The sequence below is a fragment of the Onychostruthus taczanowskii genome, unplaced genomic scaffold (genome assembly GCF_017590055.1).
Source record: "Onychostruthus taczanowskii isolate IOZ18803 unplaced genomic scaffold, ASM1759005v1 scaffold69, whole genome shotgun sequence".
Taxonomy (NCBI): Eukaryota; Metazoa; Chordata; class Aves; order Passeriformes; family Passeridae; genus Onychostruthus; species Onychostruthus taczanowskii.
This window is the reverse complement of record NW_024504676.1, coordinates 3305210-3315896: the sequence shown is the minus strand read 5'-3', so window position 1 is coordinate 3315896 and position 10687 is coordinate 3305210. Positions and strand designations below refer to the sequence as shown.

The following is a 10687-nucleotide window of genomic DNA, read 5'->3' as shown; positions in this document are numbered from 1 at the left end:
ATCAGTTTGTGTTTGCATGCCCTGAATGTAAGGAAGACAGATGCTTCCACACAACGGGTGCCAGCCCCTCTGGGCTACCCTGGCTCCCAGCCACACCAGCGGGATGCTCTGGTCCCTGCTGGGCTGCCCACCTTGCCCTCTACCCACCTGGTGGGGGCAGGTCAAACTTCATCTTGCGCAGTTCAGTCATTGACACCTGCAGCTGCTCGATGACAGCATCGTCCTCGTACTGCAGGGAAGCAGCAATTTTCTCCTGCAGAAATTCACGTAAATCTTCCAGTGCCATCTTCAGCAAGCGCTCTGGGGGATGGGAGAAAGGAGTAAAAGCAGTGGCACAGATAAATTTCAGGCTAGTACAAGCGTGGGTTACACCACACTTTGGTTTTATCTGGGATTCTGTTGCTGTTCCCACTCCACAGTGGGAAAGCCTGGACGCTTTTGCCTCTCTCCCATCTTCTCACTATTGCTCAGGGTCATCAATACACGTATATATCCAAGCCACCTGAGCAGTAGCTTCTCAGTGGCAGGACAATGCCAGGGCTGGGAGCTGTGCTAATGAGGATGCCGGGTTTAGGCCATTTCTGGAAGTTCTCACCAATGCCTCTAGGAGGAGGAAAAGCTCCATGAGACAGGCCCTAAGCGTCAGGCTGAACAGCCACTGCCGGCAGCTGCCACCACCAGCCACGGATGCCAACCTGCACCAGCAGGCAGGGATGCAGGAAGAGGTGCTGGCCCTTACAAAGGTTGCAGACAGGGATGGGATAAGGCAGAAATGGGTTGCAGGAAGGGATGTCAACCCGCACTACACATTCCTCAGGGAGGCGAGATTTTGCAGCCAAACTGAAACATCTCCCTGCCTGCCAGTTTCCCATTTTCTGCAGACAAATAGGATACTTCAAGATTTATTTATGGATAGCCCGTTCTTCATTTAACTGAGGGAAGAACAGGGTGGCTGTTTGCAGAAGCCAACACATGCAGTCCCATAAATTCTGCTGCCCAAAGGTTCTCAGCACACACTCCTGCCCCAGATGAAGGCCAAAATTTGAGTGACACAACAAGGCTATCAATTTATGGGAGTGAAGGGATTCAAAGTTACAAAGATCTTGAGGTAGAAACATCACTGCCTTAGTGTTATGCAAGACAACCAGGTTTGGATCATTTTAGAAGTGTATTACTGGATTTACTTGTCCCTCTACAGACTTTTCAATTGAGCCACCACATAAAGTTCTGCAGACAGATGGGCTGCTGTTTGTATTGCCCCTAAAAGCAATTTGTGGGGCAAGGTACATAGGAAGAGGCAGCTGGGAGCATTTCAGGTGTGGTTTTTGTGTGCTGAGCACAGCAAGTCAATCCTTGTGGCACCTCATTTCCTCCCCTGGACTGTGCCTTTTGTGGCCAGCGCAGGGCACCAAGAGGCTGTAAGTGGCCAGCAAGGCTTTTTAGGTCAGCAGCACAAGGGTGGCCCAGCACAGTGCCACCAGAGCCAAAGGGGATGCAGTCACGTGGGACCTTACTTTTGTGCAGTTTGAGGATGGTGTAAGCCATGGCTGTCAGCACTCGCTCCCCTTCCAGGATGTAGATATCCCACAGCCGCAAGGTCAGCGTGAATGGGGTCTGTTTCAAACACACAGACAAATCACAAATGGGATGATGCAACAGAGGCTGCTGCCATCACTGCATCACCTTGCACCAAATCACACAACAGGGCTAGGCTTTGCAAGTCAGGAATTAATGTAAAACACAAACATGTCTTTTATAATCTATGGCAATCTTTGCCTTGAAGCTAATGAACTTGGGTGGCTCGGGAAATCTTTTAAACCCGCCCATGAATGCAGAAAAAAGAGAAACTTCCCTCACAAGCATGCTAGCATGGGATTCCCCTACCCTGGAGAGAGTACCATAATCTTTCAGCCTTGTGAGCACAACAACCAGCTTCTGTATCCATCCAGGTTTCCTAGGAGGGCTATTTATGGCATAGGTCTGAAAGCCCAATGATGCATCACTAGGCATTAAAAAAAATCATTCATTTGGTGTCCAAAGAGGAGTTTTTCTTATATACAGGCTTATTTCTGTCTGCTAAAAACACCTCTGCAAAAGGTTTTCATTTGCACCCAGACCCAATCTGACAAACAGGATTGAACTGATGCCCAAAGTGAGGGAGCAGCCCACACCTCCCACCAAAGATTGAGGCATCTCACCAACATAGAAATTAATATTAATCCTACTGAGATGTTTAGGTTCAAATTTAGGATACTGCACTGACTCTCCAGAGTTTGGCACAACTGACCATTGCAACTCTTTTACCACACACTACTGCAGTTAAAGGGATTGTGCATTTTATACAGTTTTTAGTGGCAAAAGGAGTGAGTTCCCTCTCGAGGGGAAGGGGCCATCCACTGTTTTATAGAAGACAGGGCAGCAGAAAATTGAGACTGGAGCACACAGATGTCCTAAATATTAGCAAGTCTGTACATTGCATTCAAGTCCAGTAAGCACAATGCTGACCCTAAAAATAAAGTAGTCTTGGCTCAGAACTAGCAAATTAGCTCTGGACAAATCAGGGTAATTTTCTCTCACTTCCACCTTTCCAGTCCCAATCGGCTCCTTTGCCTGCAGCTGCTGCACTGCTATTTGTTGAGGTTTGTGCCCCCAGCTCTTTTTCTTTCTATGTTGTCTCCAGAGCCAAAGTGAGGTTAATTGCCTTTGCAGCAGTGCCAGTGGGCAAGAGAAAGATCTCTCCTGATTCTGGAGTTTATACTGCTGATGCTGAGCCATCTCCCTGCGACTGCTTGTGATAAGGCAGCAAGAATTGGCTTGTCATCAATGACATGCAGTTATTTTTACCGTCTCCCTTATTAAATTTTTTTTGCTTTATGAGAGTGTGCATAATATCACACCTTATAAAATATTAATATCTTCTTCAAAGTATGATATTTACAAAAAAACACAGGCAGCTTAACCATGCATGCAAACAGGAGAGCAGCAAAAAACCCCCAGAGCATCCTCACCCGGTCAATGAAACACTGCAGGAACCACTTAGTTGTGTAAATCCCAGTGGTCATCTGCTCCTTGTCCTGGGGGAAGACAGCAAAGAGAGACAGGCATTTCACCAGGCTGGTTACTGGAGGTTCAAGCAGCTCATAAGGCTTTGGGGGAGGCTGGTTGGTTGGTTTACTTATTCTGGGATCTGGGTGCAGGATATGGCTGTGGTTCATCTCCCATCTCCCAAGAAAGCCCCTGCTTTACACACCGGTGTTGAAGCCCTGCTTTGGCCCTTGGCCCAAGACACCCACTGAACCTGGTCCTCGATGTGGCCAGACTTCAGCCATAGTATTGGAAAGGAATTTCTGGGAGAAGCTTTTCTGGCCAAATACCTACTCTAGGGATTTATAAAAAACTTTCCAGGAACTCAAACAACTTAATCCTTGTAGACTACCATTTTTGTTTCCATAGCAATTCCCATGTGAGCCTCTCAGAGCACAGCCAAGGCAGCTTTGGAAGGACCACCTCATTTACATGGCATGGCTGCTGCAGGAGCAGGACAACCTGACAGGCTAAGGAAAACTCTTAAAAACCTCACCATCACCACCTCGGTCTAACACTTCTCCATCTGGTGCCCACTGCTGGGATGTGTGCAGAGCTGACATGAACTCTGCTGCAAAGCAGTGGAGATAGGAAGAGAAAGAAGCCCATGGGATGAATGGCCAGCTCTGGCCTTTGCTTCTGGCTGGTGCTGTGCAGAGAGCCTTCAGGAGCAGGAGGAATGAGCAGCTTTCTGAGTTATTCCCACCCCGTCCCCTGCCCATGACTATAATTAAGTGAAAACCTAACATGGCTCTGTTTTACTTTTACAGCCATTTTTGCAGCATGAAGCAAGAGCTGTTGCAGATGATGATAATACAAACACCTTTTGCTCAAGATGGGGGCTACCAAGCTTCTTGGGAGCATAAGAAAACTTTAGGAGTCTGGCCATTGAACACCAGCTGTCTACACCAAATGCAAAGGGGTGCAAGGCAAGAGAAAAAAAGGGAGAGAGCAGGTGCTGCAAAACAGTGGCCTGGACATAAGACTGGAGTTGGTGTGCCCTGCAGATGCTCCTGCAGCCACCAAATGGGCCTGTACCATTTGCTAGAGAAAAAAGCAACTGGACATGTCGAAGCAACAAAACACCCAGCCTGCCTCCTGACTTAAAACAACAGCAAAGCACTTAGAGCTAATAATTACTGAAATAAGACTCCAGACAGACCAGCATCAGCCTTTGGACCTTGCAGCTGGTGTAAGCATGCAGCCCAGCCTCACTGCTGCTTCTCCTGCTGCAGGCTCTGCAAGCTTTCCTGGCTCTCCTGGGAAGCCTTTACATTTTAGCAGTCCCTCCACTAATGATGATCAGCAAGCAAATGATTACCATTCACCTCAGCAAGATTTGGGCAACCCATTTAATAAATGCCTGCCTCTGCAGCTGAAGCAGTCCTATATGGTTAGAAATACATTAGCTGTGCACCTGTTTGGCAGAACACTATATGAACTGCTTTATCATTAAAATGTGGCATTATTATAGGAAGACTGACAGTAAAGCGATACCATGTGCTTCTTCAGTTTGGGGAACAGTTTGTTTAAAATTTGCTCATGGTGGGCTTGAAACCTCTGCAGCTTCGGGAACCCAGGAATGAAAAAACCTTAACAAGAAAAGAGAAATAAAAATCAGGTAAGCTCTGCAGCAGTGACAGGGATAGACTGATTATTTATAAACTCATCTCTTGCATCGCCTGTTGAAGTTGGCTGAACAACAGGGTGCCCAGCTACCTCCTTTTCACCTTCCTTTCTAGAGGTCACCCCTCACCCCATGTGGGTAACAGGACCCTCAGACGAAGCCCAGCTGGGCCTTCTCACCCAGCTCCCACTGCCTGCCTGCAGCTTGGCTTGGCCAAGAGCTCTCCGAATATACCTCAGTGTGTAGCAAGGTTCAGAGAAAAGCTGAAGATGTTTGAACACCATAAGCTTGTTCAGTGCCCTGTAACGTATATTTAAGACTGTCTAAAGTTACCAAAGCCATAAGGTTTAGCTCTCTGCCCATTAAATAACCCTCTGTGCATAGATTACTGCTAACCACAAGTAAGATGAAAGGATGTTTAATATGTTTGAAGTAAAATAATACATCACACATTTAGCGGAATTACATCTACATTTAGTGTGGATACTCTTGGATGTACTTCTGTGAGAATTCTTATAAACTCATAACCTTGAGTTAATTGATTGCCAAGGGCAAGGAACCCTGGAGGCAGGACAATGCTTCTGTGAAAGTGTTAATTACTGAGCTCTAAAGCTCAGGTGGATAAAATTCGTTTTTTTTGATAAGAGCTTGTCTGCCTCCCAAGAGTGAAGTTCAGCTCCCCAGTCAGGCTGCGCAAGTAGTTAAGCCTCACCCACTTTAATTAAACAAATACGTGAGGAGAAATAAAGCTCTACTGACCAACCTGAACAATCTTCCCTTCCTTTGGCAGACACCCCCTGCCCCAGCCCAGCCTTACCGTGCATGGCGTGGCGCTGGTTGGTGAGCAGCTGTGCCAGCGCCCAGAACGCATCCTCTTCATTCAAGTACATCAGGAGGATGGCTGCAATCTGGCTCATCCCTTGGCAGTAGCTCACTTCCTGCAATAGTCAAGAGGAGCACACGTGCTGCCATGCTGGCAGAGCCTACCATAATGCTTAAGCTTCCTGTACTTCCCTCTCCTCTTCCAAGGTCTGTCCCTGTTGTATTGCACATTTCAAAATTTTTACCGTTTATGTCCAAATTCACAGCTCCCGTATGTTTACAGCATCTACCATGTCACTGACTCATGGAATAGTTTGGGTTGTAAAAGGACCTTTGAAGATTATGTCTTCCAACCCTCCTCAGGGACAGCTTCCACCAGACCAGGCTGCTCAAAGCCCCATCCAAACAGATTTTGAACATTCCAGGACAGGGCATCCACAACTTCTCTGAGCAATTATTTCCATGCCTCACCATTGTAAAAAATGTTTTCCTTATGGCCAAGCTATCTTTGGGATGACAAACAGCATGTGTTTGCACTCCTTCAGCCATATGAGCACTGAAGTAATTAAACAGTAAATAAATCTGGTAAACATTTATCTGGCATGAGAGAGGCTCCTTAACTAACCCCCTGAGCATCTTCTTACTGTCCCCTGCTGGAGGTGGAGACAGTAGGTTCAGCTGCTAATTTCAGCTCATTCTGCCTGTATCCTTCAGCTAAAAATTACTGGTTGCTGTAGTAAATAAGTGCTTTCAACAAGGATACCATTTGGTGTAAGACAAGAAGTCAGAAACCTGACAGACTGCCAGAAAACTAGTGTTGCTGAAAAGCCAAAGGGCAATCCCTTGTTCTTTGCTGACACTCTAAATCTCTCAGATGTCATTTACCAGGTGACAAAACGAACAAGGGAATGAAACAACTGTGGAAAGATTCCTGTGCTGCCCGAGAGTCTTGCAGCTCTCTGTACAACCCACTATTAGGACTTAAAATTGGAATTACCACTGGCTAAATAAGTGCGTGTTTATTACCTATATATACAATGAAAATATGTATGTCTACACAAATACACACACATATAAAGCTTTTCTTTAAATTTTTACATATATATAAAAATATATAAAGCATAGTGCTCTTCATGTTAACTGGACTTACTACTTACAGTGTTATAAACTGAGTATGCTGACAGGACGTGGAAGAGTGCCTGTTGCCTGGGGAGAAAGAAGGATATTAAAACACCTGAGCACGAGGTCTCCAGCTTCATGAGCACACCAGTGCATATACACAGAGAGCAGATTCTGAAAACACCCAACCAGCTGGTACTTAATGCTTTTGCAAGGAGCAGGACTCACAGAACCAGAATGCTTGTTCCTTGGAGACTGGGTAGGGCAGCCAGGTGTGACTTTCTCCGGTGACAAATTCACTTTGTCAAACCTCTCCAACCCAATCTGTTGTGAAGACCCCATCCCTCCCAGATCCTGATGGGCCCACCCCATCATCCCAGCCATCCCAAACCAAGCCTTCTGCAACTGTGAGCCCTGGGAGACAAGGCACTGCAACAGGCTGTTGCTGGGCTCAAGAACTGGGGCTGAGCCAGCTCCAGTGTGGACCTCGCTGAAAAGTAATCAGCAGTTCAGCATCTGCGGGTCACACTGTGTGGTGATGGTTTGAGGAGAAGGCAAAGATGGCTTGGCTCTGAGCCAGGGTACTGGCTGGCTGCTGATCCAGCTCATTCCTCACAAATGCACTGGCAGGACTGCCCATATAAGCCACAGAAGCTTTCCATACTCACTTCACTCCGTAGCGATCCCGAAACATGATGTGGTTTCGGAAGGTGCGGTTAACATCCAAATCTATCTGCTTGATTTCCGATGAAAAACTTTTTGCTTGTTCTTTCATTTGCTGGAAGGGAGAGGGACAGACAAGAGGCAGGAATCAGACACCATCTCAGCCTGTATCTCTCTCCACAGAGGGAGAAGGCAGGATTCCTGCAGCAGGAGTGGCAGCTTGAGAGCTACAGAGCTATCCAGAGCAGGGGACATTGATGTTCTGCAGTGAGCAATGAACTGCAGCCTGGAGGTGAGACCCTGACTCCTTGTCTGTGCTGCTGGACCAGGGAGAAGAGGATGACCCCACACTCACATGCTAAGACAGCAGCAGCTGCCAACCCAGCCTTTGCCCATCTTCCAATGCAGATACTGAGTTTTCAGAATCTAAAACCTCTACAATTCAATTCTACTCTCATTTATTTTGATTTCTTTGCCTGGCTGGCTGTCATAAAGCATTAAGAGCTCTGTTGATCCTTAAAGGAATGAATACACAGATGTATGCAGCACTCTCAGCTTTTCAGAGGCTCAATCATAATAAAGTCTCAACTGTTATGACGGACTGTGATCTCCAACTACTACTTTCCCTGAAGAAGAGAGTCATCTTCAGTTTAAGGAGTTTCCACCAGAAAAGCAGTCCTGGAATATTGCCTCAGACTGGTACAAATTTTAAGAAACTGGCAGAGTCCAGAACAGGACCTAAACTCAAAGCCAAGAATCCCCATGTTCCCCCCAGGCTGCCTAATCATTTAAGGCAGCATCACACAGAAAAAGGACTGAAGTCCACTGCAAAAAAAAATGGAAATTCAAATGAAAGTTTAAGACCACCTCAACCAGTTGTGCCCTCAGAGCCCCAAGATGAAGACGCTCCATGGACAAATCTCACTGTGGTCCCATCTGCAGCCCACTCTTCAGCTCTGTACTGCAGGCAAGAACAACTATGTGGTAGCTAAGCATCTCATCTCACAGCCTTTAGATTACACCAGTGACCATGCCCTCCTCCTTTAATGTCTCCAGGGTTAACTGCAGGAAAATACATTTTGTGACTGTCTTCAGGCACACTGAGATTCACCAGCAGGTTGGAGGCAGCAGAGATGAGCAGCAAGCCCAATTTGCCTTGAGCCCAGGGTCAGGCTCACAGAGGAGAGAGAAAATAGAACATCTGCACAGATACTTATCATCTGCTCCAGCAGCTGCCATCCTGTGAATGCTTATCAGCCTGATACCAGGTGCCTCCAGGCTGCTGTTGGCCTCCCAAGGTGGCCACATCAGCTCTGGGGAACATCAGAAGGTCATTAGCACCCACATGAGTCCAGCACAGCCAACACTTTGGATGATCACAGCATCTTGGGAATATTAACTCCACCCTTGAAAGCAGCTGTATGGAGGAGCAATAGTAAAGGGGCTGTTTTGAATTATTGCCTACACAGGACAAGTGAGGATAAAAGTGGTGATGGAATGAAGATCCAATGAACAACATAATTTCCCTGCTGTAAATAGTGTGGTCTCTGTATCCTATGGCTCCTTGCCCTCTATAAAGCAGACAGACTACCTGAGAGAATATGACTATTCATGTGCACTGGGTCACTTCAGTTCAAATTTTCCTGCTAAAGGCCCTCTTGTTTTCCCTGCCAGAACAACACAGAAATTTCCCAAAGTAAATACCCTACTTTGGGTATTTTTAGATCATTGCACAAGAAGAGCAGGTAGGTCACACAGGACTTTGTCAACTCCATGCACCCAGGAGGCTTTACTAATTGTGCAGACATTAAAAAAGAAACACAGGATGGGTTATTCTCCTTTTTTCCCTAATGTAAATAACCTGAGGGCTCCACAGATGCTCTGTTGAGCTCATTAGCGCTGTGAGTCCTGCAAGCTGGTGGCAGAGCAGAGGCTGGAAAGCTGGAAGTCCCATCCCAAAGACCTTGAACAAAGCAGTGGGTAAAAGCCAGGATGCCTCTGCTCTGCCCCATGGCCAATATGTTTCTCCTGCTGCCCTCTCAAGCTCCCATCAAGCCCTCTGGCTGCAGCTAATAAACGCCAGGGAGGCAGAGCATCACACCTACAGGAAAAGCAAGCGCAGAATGTCCCATGGTAGCCTTCAGGCTTTTGTGCCATGGGTTATACCTCAGGGAGAAATGGGGTGGCCTTGGAACCAGTTCCTTCAGGACACAAGTCTGAGGCTTGGTCCCTTCTTGAAAGCAAAACCCCTCATCCAGGACCTGCACTGAACCTCTCCTGGAGGAAATTAGGGGAGAGATAACTACTGGTGGCAGGCAGCACCCAAGAAGAGGTAGATTAAGATGATCTTGTAGAGGGTTTGCATCCAGCAAAGCCTATTAGCCCTGAAGCTCCTGTTTATCACAGACCCCTCTGGAGCACAGATAAACTCCTTGTGACTTTCATTTGTTTGGATTGCTTCCCTGCCTGCACAGCACAGCTTTGAGGGAGGGAGCACAATTTTAATCTGCGTGCTGGGAGAGCTTCCTTATCTGTGCTTACTGTGGTGAGCCCAGCCTGCCTTCCCCCAGCCCCTGGGTGTGCCTCCATCCCCGCGGCACCTCGCCAGTAACATCCACACTTGACTAACTATAACGAGTGTTAGCATCATCCTGCTTAATAGGCAGGGATTTTTAGAAACACCTGTTGGAAGCAGCACTCACCCTCCTGCCTCTGAAAAATAATTGTCTCCACAACACCCTGATCCTCGCCCTGGTACATGATGCAAAATAAATCATAACACAGGCTTGGAAAATAAGTTAATTATCCACCAAGGGCTTCCACACGCTGCCTATGGAAAGCTTCCCCTCACTCTTCCCTGCATCCTTCTCTAAAAAGCAGTAACACTGACAGCAGCTTTGCTCCCAACTTCCAGCAGAATAAATGGAAGCAGCATATTATAGAAAGCCACCAACTAACATGCTAAGAGACCCTATCTCAGTATAAACCCACAGATAAAGAGTTGATACCCTTTGCATTTTCAGTCCTCACCAAGCCAGCTTCATCAACCAATCTAACCTCCCTATCATCCTTCTCCTGCCTGCCATCTTTGCCAGGTAGAGCCCATACCTCATATTTTCCTTCATTCTCCTTCTTCATCTTCTCGACATCCAGCAGAAGTGACCAGACCTGGCCTCGCACCTGAAGCGGGATCCCTTTGTACACACGCCGGCACATCTGCAGGGAGGAAAACACATGCAAGGTTAGCTGGGTGCTGCTGGTGGCAAACACATTTTCTGCATGATTTGCTGCTGCAGATAATCAGCCATCTGAGCAGACACCCCAGGCAATCACTTCCTCTCCCTGAGATGGCACAGAGAGGGCATCTCTGAG

The 10687-nt window shown here is 47.1% G+C and overlaps 1 protein-coding gene across 7 annotated transcripts in view; it reads right to left on the bottom strand.

The window, feature by feature from the left end:
- The window catches only part of LOC121344865 (USP6 N-terminal-like protein), an 84465-nt gene that overhangs the window by 12065 nt on the left and 61713 nt on the right, over positions 1–10687 (bottom strand). For all 7 annotated transcript variants that reach the window (XR_005953889.1, XR_005953890.1, XR_005953891.1 and 4 more), the window contains 8 exons: positions 10424–10531; positions 7321–7430; positions 6691–6739; positions 5529–5649; positions 4582–4676; positions 3009–3074; positions 1515–1614; positions 148–300 (listed from right to left, as the gene is read on the bottom strand). Coding sequence is in view for 4 of the 7 variants with exons in the window: in XM_041421168.1 (XP_041277102.1) it covers positions 148–300; positions 1515–1614; positions 3009–3074; positions 4582–4676; positions 5529–5649; positions 6691–6739; positions 7321–7430; positions 10424–10531 (802 nt within the window). In the remaining 3 variants the exon portion in view is untranslated. The remainder of the gene's footprint in view (positions 1–147; positions 301–1514; positions 1615–3008; positions 3075–4581; positions 4677–5528; positions 5650–6690; positions 6740–7320; positions 7431–10423; positions 10532–10687) is intronic.